The sequence below is a fragment of the Schistocerca serialis genome, chromosome 3 (genome assembly GCF_023864345.2).
Source record: "Schistocerca serialis cubense isolate TAMUIC-IGC-003099 chromosome 3, iqSchSeri2.2, whole genome shotgun sequence".
In the NCBI taxonomy this organism is placed as follows: domain Eukaryota; kingdom Metazoa; phylum Arthropoda; class Insecta; order Orthoptera; family Acrididae; genus Schistocerca; species Schistocerca serialis.
Genome location: NC_064640.1, coordinates 909,266,863 through 909,287,992, shown reverse-complemented (window position 1 = coordinate 909,287,992; position 21,130 = coordinate 909,266,863). Strand labels below are relative to the sequence as shown.

Here is a 21,130-nt window from a genome sequence, read left to right as displayed (position 1 = left end):
TAACGTACGCTGTGCGATAGTTTTGATACATGTATGTCTTGAAACTGGCGGTACTCTGTGATCATCAACCGACTTTGTCAGCGAGATGACAAATTATATCTAAGTAACAAGAAAAAGCATCTTAGCTGCAGAACTACAATTACAGGCACGCTGATTGATAATTTTCACTACGTGACTGGAAGGCAATCGTTCATTATCATCGGTAAAATACATCACGTTGTCTGAATTAGAGCAACAAGTCGTGAGATTAGCTTGACAGCATGTGTCCCCGTGTCCGCAAGGAGTCAGTGTAGCCGAGTGTGGGGAATGGTCAACTTTAAGCCTAAATCCTTATTAGCAGTCACCGACAGGGAGCCCGGCTGTTTCCAGACCAATTACGCCGCTAACTCAGTAGCTGTCCGAATTAGAAACACATTGCATGTTGAGGGCTTGCAACACGACGCCGCACAGAATTCTAGTAGAGTTACCCAGGTCACACAGTTTTTCAGCTGCAGGTCCAATGAAAAAGGGCTTTAGTTTCATCGGATCCGGTGTCTGAAACGACTAAAGCTGAAATATGAAGCCTCATTTGAGACAATTCCATTGGCAGACGTGAGGAGGATACTTCCAGTTTGCTGTGTAGCGAATAATCGTTGTTCGAGAGTAATACTGAAACCGTAGACGCTGAATTTTTTTTTTCTTGTTGCTGTAACGCTTTTCACATTAGCGGCATCTTTCGTCTGTAAGACACAGAGCGAAGTTCCACATTCGTATAGCAGACGTAGCTGTCATTCGGGAGGTACGTCCAGTAGTCCAGATTAAAGTTTCTTGTGATTCAATGCTAGGGTAGCTGATTTGAAAAATTGCACGTTCAATCTGCTACTCTGAACACCAATAGACGGAGCTTGTATTTCTTTTCTAGCGAACTTGACTTCAAGTGAATTTCAAGCCTCAATATTCCTTTGTTTTATTTTTCGATTTTGGAAGGTTCAATGGCTCTGAGCACTATGGTCATCATTCCCCTAGAACATAGAACTACTTAAACCTAACTAACCTAAGGACAGCACACAACACCCAGTCATCACGAGGCTGAGAAAATCCCTGACCCCGCCGGGAATCGAACCCGGGAACCCGGGCGTGGGAGATTTTGGAAGGATTGGTGTCATTGTCACTGTTCGGTTGGTTAGATTTACGTTTTCTGTGGTTTGTCCTAAATCTGTAGAAATAATTGCTAAGACGGGTTTTCGGGACTTTATTTGAAACTGTCCATTGGCGGTCATAATGATACAAATCCTTTATACGTACTACGTATGAATTATTTATGCATTAGTGTGCTTTCTTTCCTACAGTATATACTCTCATATCTTCTAAACTCCTCAATGACATGCGCTTGGAGGTCGTGTGCTAACCATGTGCAGGTAAGGACAGTGGGCCATTTATTGTAAAGAAATGTGAGGCTTTGTGTCGCTTGAAAAGATTCAGTTTCAGAGGAATTCTTATATCGAGAAGGTGTTCGTATGTCCTGCACCCAGCATTAAAAAATATTTAAATGTGTGCTGTTCTGATTTTGTTGTTACAGAATATCCCTGGTAAATACATAACACAGATGTCTGCTTAAACTGAACAGAAAGGCCTTATGCTTCTTCTCTGGTCCGATAGCACCTATTCTAGCGGAATATGACACCGTTTCTTGAACGTGGAAAGCAAACAGATATTTTTCTCCTCTACGTTTACCAAGTTACCTACGTTATTACTCATTTTGTGCCCACCTCTCCAGTACGCCAAGAAGTGCTCATAAGAAATACGTACGCCAAGGTATTAGACTGGAATGTTTCCTTTTCTTACTGTGAGGATCCTTATCAGATGCCCCTTTTCAGTGATTTAAGTAGCCTTACTGTCCCCTGAATTATCCTGTCATAATTTAAGGAAAAATAAAAATAAAAAAACGAAAGCTGAAATTGGTCGGAAATGAAACAAAATGCAATGCTTGAATCACAAAGCCATGTCGTTCAGCGGTGCTGTGTACTTGCTCTGCATCTCATAGCTGCGAAGGGCTGCGTGGTGGAGAAACGAAAGAGTATCAGTACCACCAGCAAGAACTGAAACAAACGTAAAACTTTAAAAATAACAAATCACTCAGAGAAAACAAATTCAATAGCGGAAATGTGAAACGTTCTAAGTTCAATTTTTTTTTCAGAAAAGGTCTTTCAATTGCTTTTGTATTCCCTGTATTCTGTTTTTTATGTCGTAAGACTTGCTGCAGTTGCCAAGCCATGGGGAAAACGCTTCAAACATACATCACTAGATGGCCTATGGCGTTGTGCCAAGTTGGTTGGTTCAAATGGCTCTGAGCACTATGGAACTTAACATCTGAGGTCATCAGTCGCCTACAACTTAGAACTAATTAAACCTAACTAACCTAAGGACATCACACACATCCATGCCCGAGGCAGGATTCGAACCTGCGACCGTAGCGGTTGCGCGGCTCCAGACTGGAGCGCCTAGAACCGCTCGGCCACAACGGCGGGCGTTGTGCCAAGCAATGCTTCTCTGTGGCTCGCCAAGTGTGTGTGTGTGTGTGTGTGTGTGTGTGTGTGTGTGTGTGTGTGTATTTGGGGTGCTCATCGAGCAGGGTGGCGCAGTGGTTAGCACACTGGACTCGCATTCGGGAGGACGAGGGTTCAAACCCGTCGCTGGCCATCCTGATTTAGGTTTTCCGTGATTTCCCTAAATCGTTTCAGGCAAATGGTGGGATGGTTCCTTTGAAAGGGCACGGCCGATTTCCTCCCCAATCCTTCCCTAATCCGAGCTTGTGCTCCGTCTCTAATGACCTCGTTGTCGACGCGACGTTAGACATTAATCTCCTCCTCGTCCTCCTCTTCCTTTGCGTTGCTCAATGACTAGGTTATCAGCTCCCATGCGAATGCATCAAGGTCTCTTCCATTTAGTTGATGCGCAATTAGTGTGACAAGGAGAGTGGATGTAAGCTATTGTTTGTATCAATAAAACATCTTTGTAATGGAAGGAAGATTTTGTAGTTACAGACAAACGAAGAAAGGTAAGTAAGACTTTTGCTCCGCAAGACTTACACCAGGTTGCTGAGTCAGCTAAAGTTGTGGCCCCATTCCATGAAAGTCCAATGCATAGAAATGAGTTTTTCTTTTTTTTTTAATTTGCAGCTCAAACATAGTGTAGACGTGAAAGACCCCAAATGATGTTTTATTAAAGTGCCTCATCCTCATCCATCTCAAATAGCTATTAAAATTTCATCTAATGAAATATAAGAATGGAAATATGTGCCTGTATTCAAGAGGCACGACCACGGCTGATTTCTTGTAAGAAAACGAAATGTCTACAGCCGTCCTTGTGATCCTATTTACTGAGTAGCAACCAGTTTTCGCGCTTCAGTGCGCCATCTTCAGGCCTTAGTGGACGCTGAAGTGGTTATCATGATCCATATATACGCTGCATCAGTGGCCAACATAATTGGTTTACAGGCACTGTCTGCAACTGTGATGTCAGCACTCCAACCATCCATGCGTCGCCAATATGCTGGCGATATGGTTGCACTATCGGTCGGAGGATGGCATTCACTTATTGTACAGCCGTTACGGCGCCTTCCATGACTACCAGGGACAATATCTGCAAAAAAAAAAAAAAAAAAAGTCATATAACACATCTGAGTATTTTAATGCATGGCGTGCTGTTTGGGGTCAGCAAGGCATCATTCATTGTGTGTATGACAAGTTTACAGGAACTGGGAAAATAATCTGTGCAAGGCTGCTGATCTTGCAGTCAAGAGTGCTATGATGTGGTACGTTGACACCACACTTATCCTTGAGCCAGGCAAAGCTGCTTTCACTGGATTGTGATAGGGAACCATTGAACTGTTCCTTCTGTATGAGGAAATTGCAAACTGGCATACATTAGAAAAAAGCATATTGATCGCCCTGGGGGGTGGCCATCTTGTTACAAGTAAAAGGCTAGTATTAAACAGACATGCACTTGGATAACATGTATAGAGCTCTGAAACACTTCGTTGGTTCCCTTGTAAAGCAGGTCGAGAACAACACTGTTGAGAGACTTGTAAAGTTCACTCAGGGATCCCTATGTGGACATAAAAGCTAGAAATTTTACCCACGGAGGAGCATAGTATATATAGAAGGGGGGTATTGTGTGTGTGGAACATTAGTCGGAAATCGGACTTGCAGATGTGGAAAATATGGGAAATATCCGGTGAAGTACGGTGACATTCTGTATGTTTTCCAAACACTGCAGAAGAACTGCACTCCTGACACATGCCGTACGATGTGTAAAATATGTACGATTTGTATTAACGATTATTGGTGCACTTGCTTGAATTTCGTTGCCCAGTACAAGTAGTGTAATATATTCATGCTGTGGCCAGGATCCGTTTTCATTTGAGAAGACCATTTATACCGGAGCCATGAACTGTTACATGTGGCCACAAAGAAACATAAAGTAAATTAGTTGTGCTATGAAAACTGAAGGTACAGTAAACGAGCAGTCTTCTGTTGAGTACACATCCTTAGTGACGTAAGAGATGCAGAAAGCACTTGAGTGTTTCCGTGGTTCTTGTCTACCGTATCCTCTGTGGAAAGAGGTACTGCAAGGTACCAAACTTTTGGTTAAAATGTCTTAAAGAAGACACAAATTACTCGCTTCAATTATCAGCCCAGTGAACGTCACAATGAAAAGAAATTGAGAAGCAGAAATCGTATTTTTTCTGTGAAACAGAAGCAACCAAGAGAAATCACATTTGAGATGAGCTTAACTGCAGACTTACTGATAAGAGCTGGAAAGTATTAGTAAATATTGTTACCTATAATACTGACGCTGCAGATGGTATAGTAAAATGTTGTGTACTTATAACTAAAGTAACATTTTATTTTTTCTTGTTGTTAAACCAATAATTTGGTTGCTTTTTAAGTGATGTTTGCTGCGGCAGGTTTCATTCAGTGTTAGTTATATGCTCTGAAAGAATAGAAATACGTGATTTGTGTTGCAATGAAACCTTCGCAGTACTCAGCAGAGAGGGAGATAGGTCGTTGTCATCAGAGGACCCAGTGTAGTAACTGTTTATCCAATTGGTTGTGAACTATGCAGCACCTAAAAAAAAATGGTTTACGTGAATCACATTTTGCATTTCAATAAAGAAATGCGGTTGTAACCTTTTACATACAATGAGATGAAAAGGCAAGGGGTAGAGATATACACGTACAGCCGCGCGGGGTTAGCCGAGCGGTCTTGGCGCTACAGTCATGGACTGTGCGGCTGATCGCGGCGGAGGTTCGAGTCCTCCCTCGGGCACGGGTGTGTGTGTTTGTCCTTAGGATAATTTAGGTTAAGTAGTTTGTAAGCTTAGGGACTGATGACCTTAGCAGTTAAGTCCCATAAGATTTCACACACCTTTGAACATTTTTATACACGTACAGAGCCGGCGGTAGTATCACAATCACAAGGTACAGAACGGCAGTGCATCGGCGCAGTTGTCATTTGTACTCAGGTGATTCATGTGGAAAGGTTTCCGATGTGATTGTGGCCGCACCACAGGAATTAACCGACTCTGAACTGGTAGTGAAAAGTAGACGTATGGGACATTCTATTACATAAGTCGTTAGGGAACTCATTATTCTGCGATTGACAGTGCCGAGTGTGCCGAGACCACCACATTCCAGGCATCTCCTCTCACCACGGACAACGCAGCCTTCACTTAACGAACGAGATCTCCGGCGTTTGCGTAGAGTTGTCAGTGCTAACAGACAAGTAACACTGCGTGAAATCAATGTGGGAAGTACGGCCAACATATCCGTTAGGACGATGCGGCGAAATTTGGCGTTAATGTTGTGGTATCAACGTTCGATACCACACTTGTTATCGGTTGCAGATATCGACTGCGGTCCGTAATAGGTATCGTTGGATCCGCGAGTCGCGACTAGCGCCGCTCCGCGGCTTGCGACAAGTATCTAGTGAGCTCTCGTCCACTCTAGCTCGAGACGTCAACTAGGAATGTAACATAGCCTTCAGCTGACAGGAAGCAACCTCTAACAAGGCGCTCACTCAAGTATGGCATAAGTAATGCCTCTCTAGATATCTGTTTGTAATTAAACGTATGCACCATATAAAGAAGCCTGTAACACAAGTTAAGTACAATATGTATTATTTTTTACCAACGACTACTAATTATTGCAGTCGTTCCACATACAGACCATGCAGGCAGCTCCTTACTGACTTCACTGCCAAACCTGCAATATATGTTTCTACACTCCTGGAAATTGAAATAAGAACACCGTGAATCCATGGTCCCAGGAAGGGGAAACTTTATTGACACATTCCTGGGGTCAGATACATCACATGATCACACTTACAGAACCACAGGCACATAGACACAGGCAACAGAGCATGCACAATGTCGCCACTAGTACAGTGTATATCCACCTTTCGCAGCAATGCAGGCTGCTATTCTCCCATGGAGACGATCGTAGAGATGCTGGATGTAGTCCTGTGGAACGGCTTGCCATGCCATTTCCACCTGGCGCCTCAGTTGGACCAGCGTTCGTGCTGGACGTGCAGACCGCGTGAGACGACGCTTCATCCAGTCCCAAACATGCTCAATGGGGGACAGATCCGGAGATCTTGCTGGCCAGGATAGTTGACTTACACCTTCTAGAGCACGTTGGGTGGCACGGGATACATGCGGACGTGCATTGTCCTGTTGGAACAGCAAGTTCCCTTGCCGGTCTAGGAATGGTAGAACGATGGGTTCGATGACGGTTTGGATGTACCGCGCACTATTCAGTGTCCCCTCGACGATCACCAGTGGTGTACGGCCAGTGTAGGAGATCGCTCCCCACACCATGATGCCGGGTGTTGGCCCTGTGTGCCTCGGTCGTATGCAGCCCTGATTGTGGCGCTCACCTGCACGGCGTCAAACACGCATACGACCATCATTGGCACCAAGGCAGAAGCGACTGTCATCGCTGAAGACGACACGTCTGCATTCGTCCCTCCATTCACGCCTGTCGCGACACCACTGGAGGCGGGCTGCACGATGTTGGGGCGTGAGCGGAAGACGGCCTAACGGTGTGCGGGACCGTAGCCCAGCTTCATGGAGACGGTTGCGAATGGTCCTCGCCGATACCCCAGGAGCAACAGTGTCCCTAATTTGCTGGGAAGTGGCGATGCGGTCCCCTACGGCACTGCGTAGGATCCTACGGTCTTGGCGTGCATCCGTCCGTCGCTGCGGTCCGGTCCCAGGTCGACGGGCACGTGCACCTTCCGCCGACCACTGGCGACAACATCGATGTACTGTGGAGACCTCACGCCCCAGGTGTTGAGCAATTCGGCGGTACGTCCACCCGGCCTCCCGCATGCCCACTATACGCCCTCGCTCAAAGTCCGTCAACTGCACATTCGGTTCACGTCCACGCTGTCGCGGCATGCTACCAGTGTTAAAGACTGCGATGGAGCTCCGTATGCCACGGCAAACTGGCTGACACTGACGGCGGCGGTGCACAAATGCTGCGCAGCTAGCGCCATTCGACGGCCAACACCGCGGCTGTGCCGTGCGTGTGATCATTGCTTGTACAGCCCTCTCGCAGTGTCCGGAGCAAGTATGGTGGGTCTGACACACCGGTGTCAATGTGTTCTTTTTTCCATTTCCAGGAGTGTATTTAGCATTGGCCACCTGTCATAACAACTGACGATGAGAAGCATAACAAATGTTATGGCAGCAGACGACCGGCACGAGTGATTTTGCTAACAGAACGGCATAGCCTGCAGCATCTCTCCCGGGCTTGTAACCGTATCAACTGGACCCTAGATGACTGGAAAACCGTGGCTTGGTCCGATGAGTCCCGATTACTGTTGGTAAGAGCTGATGGTAGGGTTAGAATGTGTCGCAGACCCCACGAAACCATGGACTCAAGTTGTCATCAAGACGTTGTGCAAACGGGTGGTGACTCCATAATGGTGTAGGCTGATTTTGTATGAAATGAACTGGGTTCTCTGGATGTTCGGCTACTTCGATACCATGTGCATACATTCGTGGGCTTCATGTTCCCAAACAAAGATGGAATTTTCATGGATGACAATGTGCCGTGTTACTGTGGAACAATTGTTGGCGATTGATTTGAATAAAATTATGGCCAATTCGAGCAAAGGGTTTGCCCACACAGATCCCCCGATGTGAATACCATCGAACATTTATGGGACATGATCGAGAGGTCAATTCGTGCACAAAATTCTGCACAGGCAACACTTTTGCAATTAAGAACGGCTGTAGAGGCAACATGACTCAATATTTCTGCAGAGATCTTCCAACGACGCTTAGTTGCTTCACTACGCCAGGCAAAATGAAGTCCGACACGATATTAGGACGTGTCCTCAGTGTCTATCAGTGCCCTGTAATCAGTCAGAGAGATTTCTATTTGATTTGCACTTTCATGAGTGTCCTCCAAATGTCTAAGAGACTCTTATTCATCTGCCATATACCGAACTCAGTGTCAGGTCTTTTACATAGAACTGGCTATTAAAGTGGACATTAAGCACTAAACAACAATAAAAGAAATTATCTTTATCCTTAAGTTAATCAAAAATGCAGATGAAACTTTTAAATTAATGAGACTGATCACTAGCCAAAAAACTCCATTGAAGGACACACAAATGATCAGTACAGAAAACTTAATTGTGTATTTTTATTATATAAATTATGAACGAATAATTCTTCAAAACTAAAGATGTTAAAAAATGTTTTGCAAATGTGTTAACTCCCTTTCTATTGCATTCTACTGGTATGACAGTTGTAAGGAAAAGAAGATAGGTCAATGGCTATTCTAATCCATTTGAGGTGCATATTGACAAAACGTTAGAACTAACTCTACTGCAAATTGTGTAGCTCTGAAAAGTCATATTTTTCACTTTCTGTCACACAATGGTTTCCTTCAGAAGAAAGGTGTTAAAAGCTTGCTTCAGCATATGAAACAGATATGTCTTGAGGAGGTTGCTTGAAACATGTGGCAAAATCCGACAATGGCACCAGCAGAAAAGAACTTGCATCTGCTGAATGTTTATTTACAAATAAATCACCAATAGGCATGTTGAAATTTCACAAATTTATGGTCTTCTCACATTAACGTATGAAATCACACTTTTTGGCTACTTTTTTGACAGGCGTTTTATTTTAACATTAAAGTTCAATCTAGTGTAAGCGACCCATTGCGATTTTGTATGTCATTGACTACAGACGGTGTTACTATGTCGAGTATTACTTGTTATTGGCTTTATTTGTGTCATGGACGAAACGAAGGTCGTTTACGTCTGTAAGAAGGTAATGCTATGTTTAAGTAAAGGTAACAGTAGCAGAAAGAAATACACAACATACTGCACTGTGGAGGTGTAAATTGGGTACAGTTTGATGCTTCAACAGGGAAAATGTGCTTGCCGCGAACGCGACTCGAACATTGTCGAGTCTGCTTGTCGTTCCCCATAGCGTTGCCTGTCACACTTTTGTTAAAGATGAACCAAGAGGAGGGTTAGGGGCAAAGAGGGCAGGGATCGCCTTCCGAGGCCTGGCATCAGTGTCTCATTCCGCTCTCCCAGAGCCATGGAGGGAAAGCGATCTTACAGGATCATTGATAAGTGTATATGTATATATGTTGTCATTTATTTATTTAGTTGTATAATTTTAGTTTTTTCATTATTATTTCCAATTGGATCCTACTACCGTCCCCAGGAGCTTCCGAGTCGTCTTCGCGTAATGAATGGAGGGGGACTCCCTCTAAACTGTTTCCTCAGAGGATCAATCATGTGCCTTGAATCACCTTCATCTGTGTCTTCTGGTTCTCGGAACGCCCCATTGGGCAGGAGGATCCTCGAATAATGCGCATAATAATTCGATAGTCGTGTTTGGTATAATGCATTGTGGCTGAACACCTCATGAGTGGTCGTCAGTCGGAACCACAAGCTGAGGGCGCTTTCTGGAGCGCCTTGCAAAATGCAATACAGCACCATGCCCTTCAGCCAGTTGACGGTGTACGTTCTGGTAGCTGGAAAGTAAATAGTATCTGAGCGTAGGAGTTCGTGTGGCGTGATAGACTCTGGCTGTCGTCGCAACAGGAGCGCCAGCATACGTTGTATAAGATCCCAGCAGCTGCCCGTCACATTACGTATCAAGAGGTGCGCGTCCGAATCGGCGACTGCGCAGTGCAGACACAAAAGGTCGTTAGTGAGTTGGATGGAATGGAGGCGCTGGCGTGTGGCTAATTTGCCATTCACCGCCACATACCACAAGGAACGAGCATACGTCGGCAAATATGGGGTGTGGACGGCTCGGCACACCTTGATCCAGCAAATGGTCAGGTGTTGCTGTTCAACGTTATTACGGGGTTGTCGCGCTTGATAGATGCGGCAGTAATCTCTCGTGCTCAGCACCCTTGTCGCCCGGTAGATCTTCAGTTATGTATCTCAGTTCGACCAGGAAATCTCGGATGTGGGAAAGAGACGGAGCTATGTGGCCCACGACGATCTGAAGCAGTGTCCCCGTCATGTTGGTGCTGGCCGCAGTCCATGTGAGTCGCGTCGCCCTAGGTATAACGTCCACGAGCGTTTGTGGACGTGGGTGAAACCGAGGCCCCCTGTCAGTGGAGGTCTCATTAAAGTAGTTCAGCGGACTTTGAATATGTGGCCTACACTCACAAATTATCTGTATGCCGCCTAGAAACTCTGGACCATGGTGACCGTTAAGGGACGAATGTGTGCAAAATAATTAAGTTTGGACGTTAGGTAAGTGTTGACGTAACACGATCGGAGAATCATACCCATATTGCGGAATCTGCTATCACGGAGCAGCGCATGTGTCCTTTGTGCTAGCCAGCGATATGTGGCTGTCGCAGTTCGGCGAAACTGTACTGGACAACTGCACCCCCGATGCGTTCAGTGAGGGAACCTTTTGGAAGGGGATCGCTGCCGGTTGTAGAAGCCCTCTCCCGCCATCCATGTACGTCGTCTTGCACATGTTGACAACGCTGCGTGATTCCGCGCCATATCGACACAATCACTGTAGCGTCGTTTGGATTTCGACAACCGACTGCACCAAGAAAAGACATCACATCGGAAGGCCACGTCTCGAATGCAGATGCCTTCCAATCCTTCCAGTCGAGGGCCGCCGCGAATGAGACTCCTGATAAAGAACATCGCTGTCGCACCGACCGTCCAAGGGTGATGTGTTAGTCTGTTGGCCACTGACCGTAATCCCGTAATCCGGGAGCGCACCGCGTGGATCAAACGTAAGATCACCCTTGGTGACGCCTGCGATAAGCCCATGCGTTCCAGCACGGCGCTAAGGAAACCATGGTCGATACGATCAAAGGCGTGATCAAAATCGACGGCGACAAGGGAGCCTCAGAGTCGGCAGGCTACCGCCAGTGCCCTTACGTCGCTGTAGGCGCCAAGTGAACTGTGGATGCTGTTGTCACGGCCTAGACATATCTGGTCAGAGTGGATCAAGAGTCCGATGGTGGCCTGGAGACGTGTGCGAAGGATACGGGAGAAAAGTTTATAATTCGCGTTCAGGAGCGTAAGAGGACGATAGTCTTGACAACGGTGAGAGAACTGCTCGGTTTGGGAACCGGTACCATGATGCCTTCTAGGAAATCCGTGGGGACGGCAAAACCGTCACGGAGGAATTTTTGAAACATTTGGATCCATTGAACGCCGATCAGGAGACAGAGGGCACTGTAGAATTCGTTTGGGAAGCCATCGGGGCCCGGTGACGTGTTCGGGGAGCCGTGTGCCAAGGGCGCTGTGAGTCTTCAGCAGTTATGGGAGCCAGCAGGGCGTCGTCCTGGGTCACTACCCTGGGGTCAGGAAAATCTCACAGGATAACTTCGTACCCGTGAACGGTCTGCGGTTCCTCAGCATAAAAAGTCCTGTAATACTGGACGAATGCCGCAGCGATAGCACACTGAGAGTTGACACGTCCTCCTGTTGCTGTCTCTACGGATGTTATAAGGCGGTGCTTGCGTTGGCGGATTCGGGCTCCGTCAAATACACTCCTGGAAATGGAAAAAAGAACACATTGACACCGGTGTGTCAGACCCACCATACTTGCTCCGGACACTGCGAGAGGGCTGTACAAGCAATGATCACACGCACGGCACAGCGGACACACCAGGAACCACGGTGTTGGCCGTCGAATGGCGCTAGCTGCGCAGCATTTGTTCACCGCCGCCGTCAGTGTCAGCCAGTTTGCCGTGGCATGCGGAGCTCCATCGCAGTCTTTAACACTGGTAGCATGCCGCGACAGCGTGGACGTGAACCGAATGTGCAGTTGACGGACTTTGAGCGAGGGCGTATAGTGGGCATGCGGGAGGCCGGGTGGACGTACCGCCGAATTGCTCAACACCTGGGGCGTGAGGTCTCCACAGTACATCGATGTTGTCGCCAGTGGTCGGCGGAAGGTGCACGTGCCCGTCGACCTGGGACCGGACCGCAGCGACGGACGGATGCACGCCAAGACCGTAGGATCCTACGCAGTGCCGTAGGGGACCGCACCGCCACTTCCCAGCAAATTAGGGACACTGTTGCTCCTGGGGTATCGGCGAGGACCATTCGCAAACGTCTCCATGAAGCTGGGCTACGGTCCCGCACATCGTTAGGCCGTCTTCCGCTCACGCCCCAACATCGTGCAGCCCGCCTCCAGTGGTGTCGCGACAGGCGTGAATGGAGGGACGAATGGAGACGTGTCGTCTTCAGCGATGAGAGTCGCTTCTGCCTTGGTGCCAATGATGGTCGTATGCGTGTTTGACGCCGTGCAGGTGAGCGCCACAATCAGGACTGCATACGACCGAGGCACACAGGGCCAACACCCGGAATCATGGTGTGGGGAGCGATCTCCTACACTGGCCGTACACCACTGGTGATCGTCGAGGGGACACTGAATAGTGCACGGTACATCCAAACCGACATCGAACCCATCGTTCTACCATTCCTAGACCGGCAAGGGAACTTGCTGTTCCAACAGGACAATGCACGTCCGCATGTATCCCGTGCCACCCAACGTGCTCTAGAAGGTGTAAGCCAACTACCCTGGCCAGCAAGATCTCCGGATCTGTCCCTCATTGAGCATGTTTGGGACTGGATGAAGCGTCGTCTCACGCGGTCTGCACGTCCAGCACGAACGCTGGCCCGACTGAGGCCCCAGGTAGAAATGGCATGGCAAGCCGTTCCACAGGACTACATCCAGCATCTCTACGATCGTCTCCATGGGAGAATAGCAGCCTGCATTGCTGCGAAAGGTGGATATACACTGTACTAGTGCCGACATTGTGCATGCCCTGTTGCCTGTGTCTATGTGCCTGTGGTTCTGTCAGTGTGATCATGTGATGTATCTGACCCCAGGAATGTGTCAATAAAGTTTCCCCTTCCTGGGACAATGAATTCACGGTGTTCTTATTTCAATTTCCAGGAGTGTACTTCCGCGGTGAGACGGAGTAGGTGAGATTTGAAACGATTAATCGCTGTCTGCCGTTCTCGTGATGGAGGCTGTGCCATTAGTTCCCTCAGCGCTGTGTAATAAAATTCGGACGCCGCCCGATGCCAGCACGCTCTGTCACGGACATATCCCATGAGTGTCTGTCGGAGGGCCGGCTTGGAACGATCGAGCCATCAATGTAAGGTTTGAGGATGTACGTGCAAATTCCAGAGGCAGCCGTCCGACTTAGCAACGATCTCCCGCCGACATGCGTCTTCGTACAGGTAGGAAACGTTCAGCGTCCATGGATCGTGGCTGCGGTATGTGAGCTGTCGGGGGAGTGTGACAGAGCAGATGTATACCAAATGGTCGTTGAAGGCTGCGTCTTTTGTCTCGGCTCGGAGACCTCGGGAAACGTCTACCCGGTCGAGGCAGCTGGCAGAGTGGTCGGTGAAATATGTATAGCCAAGGTGGTCCCCGTGAAGGAAACGCCACGTGTCGTGTAGCGCCAGATCTCGCACGAGTGCTCATAGTGCCAGGCATGTAGGGTAGTGCGGTGTTGGTCCGCTGGATCCAAGACGATATTAAAATCGCCGCATATGTTGTAGTGATCTGTATTTACACTCAGGAGTGGAGAAGATTCGTCGGAATAAAAGGTGACCCTTTCACCACGGTGAGATGTCCTGGAGGGCGCGTGTTCATTGACGATACGGACTGCTCCCACCGTGATAGCAATGCCTGGTGCAGATGGCAGATAAATGACGTCCGATGCCTCGATGCCGTCGCGTAATAGGATGGCGGTGCCGCCGGCATCGTCACTTTATGGGGTGCAGTAGTCTGTGGATCCATAAGTGTTCAATTGCAGACCCGGGTAGACTACTCGGAGGAGGGTATTATCCATGTCCGCCGCACGGAGCATGTCGTGGAACATGTGCGTTTTGATGGCAAAGCGTATGAAATTAACGTTGACTGTACCCACACAGTAGGCTTGGGAAATCTAATTGTGGAGTAGGCAGATGCAAATGGCGGCCTCTCGACGGTAATGGGGCTGCTTGGTTACCCATCCTTGTGGCTGGCATGTTTAACTTGACCCTTCTGCTGGTGTTAGGTTCTCCCCAAGAGGGGTGCCAGTCCCGTGTGGCAGAGAAGCGTCAAGGGGCGCTTGGTGCATTTTCTGCCTCTATTTCAGCAGCCCAGTCACCGAGCGGGGAAGGGGTCTGTAACGGCGCGTCGTCGCGGGCAATGGACTCCATCACCTGGTCTTTGTCAAATGGTTCAAATGGCTCTGAGCACTATGCGACTCAACTTCTGAGGTCATCAGTCGCCTAGAACTTAGAACTAATTAAACCTAACTAACCTAAGGACATCACACACATCCATGCCCGAGGCAGGATTCGAACCTGCGACCGTAGCGGTCACGCGGTTCCACACTGAAGCGCCTTTAACCGCACGGCCACACCGGCCGGCTGGTCTTTGTCCTGAGGGGCTTCAGTCATGAGGAAGTCTGGGCCGGGTGAGTCTACCGTCCTGGCCGTAGTGTCGGATGCCTGCCGTGGGGCGGTACTGGTAGAGTCCGTTGGCAACGACGCATCAGAGAGCGCGTTGGCAGCTTGCTCCCTGTCTCCGCCCCATTGGTAGTCTTCCCTCGAGAGGTGGCATCCGCAGCTCGTGGTGTAGCGGTCGCGTTCTCGCTTCCCGAGCACGGGGTCCAGGGTTCGATTCCCGGCAGGGTCAGGGATTTTCACCTACCTCGATATGACTGGGTGTTTGTGTTGTCCTCATCATTTCATCATCATTCATGAAAGTGGCGAGTTTGGACTGAGCAAAGATTGGGAATTTGTACGGGCGCTGATAACTGCCCAGTTGAGCGCCCCACAACCCAAAAATCATCATCATAACTGAGAGGTGGAGTTTCTTATGACGCTTCGGCGACCGTTGTTCCTGTATCCATGTGTCCATCCCTGTCGAAGGGCTGGCGTTCGGAAACGACGCCTCTGGTACGACGACGGTGATGGTGGTGGTGGTGGTGGTGGTGGTGGTGGCGAGCGTTGTGTCCTTCAAGGGCGTCTCGTCATGCGGTGCCACCGTCACGGCGTCTTCGGAGGCTGGGTTAGCAGTCGCGTGGGACTGCAACGTGGGTGCGGCGTTTTTGCACAACAGTGGCACCGGTTCCACATAGGTAAGCGGCAACCGCTGTCTGTACTGGTTCCGCACGTGGCACCTGGACTAGGCGGCGCTGGAGGCAGTTTGATCGGGCGTGACCTTCCTGTCCACAGCCGGCACACGTCCGCGGTTGTCCGTTATAAATAATGACGACTCGGTAATTTTTGGAAATATGTGGGAAGATCTTATGGGACCGTACTGCTGAGGTCATCGGTGCCTAAGCTTACCCACTACGTAATCTAAAGCTACTTTACGCTAAGGACAACACACACACCTATGCCTGAGGGAGGACTCGAACTTCCTTCGAGGGGAGCCGCGCGGACTGTGACATGCCGCGTTTGACCGCGCGGCTACCCCGCACGGCAACGATGACTCAGCAACCACCGATGGACATGTACGACGGCACGTGTTTCTGGAGTTCGATGTGTACATGTCGGACGCCATTGAGAACGCGATAGGTTTCAAAGGTGTACCACTTCTCTTCCATGTAGCTTAGAACCGTGCCATATGGCCGTAACGGGGCGGTGACGAGCGCGGCCTGGACTTCGAACGGCAATGCGAATATGCGCACCGTACGCACTCCCATACCCGCGTTGTCCACGGTTACCATGCTGACGTTACCGTTTGCATGCTGAAAGCGGTAACCGTCGGTGACACGTCGGACTAGGTTGTCACATGCCTCTTCGGTCTTCATCTTGAGATTGACTGTACTGGAGGTGACAGACAGATGGATGCCTATCAGGTCGCGGGGACCGTCATGTTTGTCGTCTCTCAAAAACAGTTCAATTTCATAAGCCTTTGGACGCGCATTGGAATCGTCGAACATGAGTTTCACTATCACCTGACGGTAAGCGAACGCCATATCTAGTGAGAGGTCTAAATAACAACAACGAACGCAGTAGCTCATGTAGCGAGTAAACACACGTGCGGAGAGCTATCGGCGCACAGCGCCTCCGAGCCGTGTCACAGCTAAATGCCGACTAGTGAGCTCATGGGAAGGCTCCGGAAAAGTTGCAGAGTTTATGTTACTTTTTTTTTTTTACCATGCTGCACACAGTAAGTGTTGCCAGAGCCTTGTTTTTTAAATCACATTTCTGTTAAACCTATTGGCATGACTGTGTTTTGATAGATACATTTTTGTCTTGAATCGGGATGAGCAGTCGCATGCTGACCACCAAGTGCGGCATTTTTCCTTCATCCTGTATATCAATTATAACGATTATTAGCAAGTTTACATAAACTAATTCCACTCTGGACGCATTTGATCATATCCTGAAACAAATTGAAATCAGTCAGTCAATCACATTTCCAATCTGACATAAACTACTTAAAGTTCGTGCATAAATTGTAAATGAAACATTACTTTAGAAGTTAAGTAGTTTGATTTACTACCCACAGCGTTACTGTGTCCGCAGACAATTTCTTAATTGGATTAATGATCTGTTACAAATGAATACTCACACAGCAGCGTAGTCTGTCAGCTGTAAATTAGGTTATTAAATATTTTAGTTCACCTAATGATCATCACAGTAAAAAAATAAACTAAAATTTACACGTTACCCAGTACCGCTCACTTCTTCAGAAGCTGAGAGTGTGACTCAGTAAATCTAAAATTGTTTCACACTTCCTTGTATCACTGTTTACTTTTATTGTACTTCGTCTCTTTAGATTACATATATTGCCATATGAGACTCTCTCGTACAAATAAAATCCCTTTTTGAATGACTGAAGCAGGGGACAAGCAAACCTTCCTGTACTGCACGGATACTTTCCTAAATGATGACGTCATATCTCTCGGCCATATAAGGGACTAAGGACTTCATTGTACGTAGACGACAGCCGAGTGTAACGTCTCATCGTAGGCGATGTTCACGGGTAACTTCACTACCATATGATGCTACGCAACCTCATTCATAATATACGTTCATCTGAATAGCATTGCCAGTACGAACAAATACCTGTGCTCTCCCAAAAATCAATAAAAACCCAGTTTTCATAATTCTAAATCACCACCCCTATTCATTACAGCAATGTATGATAATGTGCACATCGGCTACTGCACATCTAATACACTCACGGCCAATTGGATTATGGGCAGCTATTGTGTGACAGGATGGGGTGGGGTGGGGGGTGGGGGGTGAGGGAGCGGGAGTAGAAGGAGAGTGCTCCTGTCGCTGCAGTCATTGTAATTGTTCCATGTGTCACAAGATGGTGATGACAACTGAGCACGGACAGTGCAGGACATCATAATTTAGTGTAAGCAATCATTGCCAGAGCTTTGCTGTAATAAAGAGCAGAAAAACTGGACACTCCATTTGAGAAGTCATACAGGCACCATGTATGACGGTGGCCACTTGGTTAGGCTCGAACGTTGGTTTTCAAGTTACGTCATCTAAATACACAATTCCATAAGCCACCATAGAAGATGGTCCTTCTTATCATCCTTTACAAACTTTCGTCTTGCTCTGTTCACAATTAAGAGAGGCGAAAATTGACGGTTAGTTCAGTATGCACTGGGTCTCGCTGAGCGAAACAGCGCAACAGATGTAAACCCCTCCCCACCTTATCTACTTACTTGAATAAATGAAAAAAAATGTTCAAATGTGTGAAATCTTATGGGTCTAATTTTATCCATTGTTTTTCAGTATTTCGTCCGCGCCTTTTTTACTTTCGTAAAATGAAGAACAAACTGCCTTCAGTCACGAGTTGCGTTTATTTACTACACTATGCATTTCGAGCCCTGGAGGCTCATCTTCAGGTGCTTTTTAGTGATTTACATCAGGTTTTTTTAGTTGTTTGCGGTTTAACATTGTATGATGTCTGCTTCTGTTGTGCAGTTGGTATACACAATATACATCTTTAATTTTGCTGTAAATACTGGGATGTATACATAGTCACACACTTTTTCGCACATTGTAGTAGCATGTTTACATTCTGCTACTACAATATAAATCACTAAAAAGCACCTGAAGATGAGCCTTCAGGGCTCGAAATGCATAGTGCAGTAAATAAACGCAACTTGTGACTGAAGGCGGTTTGTTCTTCATTTTACGAAATCTTATGGGACTTAACTGCTAAGGTCATCAGTCCCTAAGCTTACACACTACTTAACCTAAATCATCCTAAAGACAAACACACACACCCATGCCCGAGGGAGGACTCGAACCTCCGCCAGGACCAGCCGCACATGAATAACTGAAGGGTTCACTGAAGTTTTACGACAGTCGGAAAAATCAGAGCAGTCCGTTACGTCAGATACGCAAGCGGCTATGAAACTGAACCATGTGCCTAAACGAACCTTCATACTGCATCCAATATGTACAGTGAAAAAAATTCAGTGATACAAATTAAGTCCCCTAATCACAGTTTATTTGATGTGATTCTTCAGTTTCTATCGGCGTATTTCTTGCTCGAACAGTCCACGGGTGTACTGCCGGTCCATAGTGTCCAACGGGCACAATATTTCGGCGGTCAGACATGTCGCCTTCGTCAGGTGCGCTGACGAACTGTGCTCCTAAGGGAGGGCGAACGTATTAAATCTCCTTCCCTCTCGAGACGTTCTCTTCGCGGTCTGCGCCCGCGCGTCAGCAGTCGCTCAGACGCTGGCATCGGCGTTTGTGGTGGCGTCGGTGTAATTGCCTCGTCCGCCCTAGTCGCCCTTGCGTTTCCTTTGCTGAGCGTCTTTTTAATTAGACTCAGAACTGGCTCTCATGCCCTGCTGAGGTTGTAGCCGCAATCTCGGTTGATGAGTCCGTCGCTGGTACGAATTTCGATAGCGTTTCTAACGACGCTGACCCAGTACTTAGATGTCTGTGCCAGAACCCTGGTATGTTGGTAGTCCATTTCATGATTTTCGGACAAACAGTGCTCTGCTCTTATTTGTTTATTTACAGCAAGTTAATGGTCCTTATTTAGTCTCTCTCAATCTGAAGTCACTTATCTTGTTAAGCCATAATAGTTAAGTGTCTTTACAGTATTTCACGATACGTTTATTATAATTATTTAGTTACTTCATCCAGAATTGTTGAAGACTACTTCCGATTTTCAGCTTTCATATACGGTCGCCTAAGAAACCTGCTTGCCATGTGCTTGTAATGACTGCCATTCATGTAACATTCCAAGATCTTCTAATTGCTAAGAACCTGGGACTCTATACGTTGTTTGTTGATAAAACTACTTCTCATTAAATTTCAATTCCGAACACGACTCCATTGTATTTCCTTACTCTTTTAAGACTCAATATGCTTCAGTATGAGCTACTGTCCGCCTTTGAAAGCCACATGTCCACCGTCACATTTAGCCACAGGCCACCGACTAACTCACTAAAAGTTTCTAAATGTGCGCAGTCCACCTGGGATTCCCCAAACGCTAGCGCGTAAATGTAACTTCCAGAAGCGTCTAGCGCATCAATGATATCGCAGTCATCGCAAATGAGCTGTTAATATCACTTTAGTAAGGGTCTCAATAATGGGAAACTTACACAGGCCGCAGCAGTATTCCAGAAACCTCCATAGTTGGTAAGACGAGCGACGCTGTGCAGTGGAACCATGGTGATAATACATACAAATACTAACCGAGTTTGGACATTACTCGCCAAGTACGTTGCTAGTCCTACTGGTAACGTTAGGCCCTAAAGATATGTAATCGACCTGAATGAGGCAAGAACAATAGTTGGTACCAATCTAGGAAACCATTGGAGGACGGTACAAGGAAAACATGTTTCGCATCTAATACAAAATGAAATTATCGTATGGCAATGTTGGCCGGGAGGTCACATTTGGGTTCGACCGAGAAGTGCAAGTCTTATTTCAGTCGTCACCATATTGGGCGACTTGCGGCCGATGATGAGGATGAAATGACAAGTAGGACAACACAACACGCAGTCCCCAAGCGGACAATGGTCTCCAACCCGGCCGGGAATCGAACCCGGGCCCAATGCATGGGAGACAAGCACGTTACCACCCAGCTAAGTAGACGGACTTCGCATCTACCACATGAAGTGGTGTGAATAATTTCAAGCACACGACATGGAAAGGGCTTCTTTCAAAACTGATCAGTCTTCCATTTATACGATTGTAGTATGTAAGTGCAAATGTTTTCTAGATGACCCGTTGAAGTCGCCGTTGACGATGAAGATGCCATATACCGTAGGTCCTGGATTACATTTACCAAACAAAAAACATATCCCTTAACCCAGGATCGAAACATCGAACTCCTGCATGCTAACCCAAAACTCTATACACTGCACCAACTACACAGCATGAATGGTATGTGCGGACAGAGGTAGTGACCATACGTTTGGTTACAGCGTTGCCAGATTGCCACTCTTTAACGTCCTTTTTCTGCTGGATGTACGCGCCAGATGAAATTTTGTGACATACATTTTTTTATCGCTGGTATGTCGGGAGTCACCCTGCGAAGCCCGAGTGCGCGAATTTCGCTTCACCCAGTATGTAAAGGGCCACAAACCTGCGGAACGTTTTCGTTCTACATAGA

General features: G+C 47.4%; 1 protein-coding gene across 1 annotated transcript in view; it reads right to left on the bottom strand.

Moving 5' to 3' along the window:
* The window catches only part of LOC126471315 (uncharacterized), a 113,412-nt gene that overhangs the window by 72,921 nt on the left and 19,361 nt on the right, over positions 1 to 21,130 (bottom strand). The window contains exon 2 of the mRNA XM_050099437.1: positions 15,394 to 15,598. Within this exon, the coding sequence (XP_049955394.1) occupies positions 15,394 to 15,598 (205 nt within the window). The remainder of the gene's footprint in view (positions 1 to 15,393; positions 15,599 to 21,130) is intronic.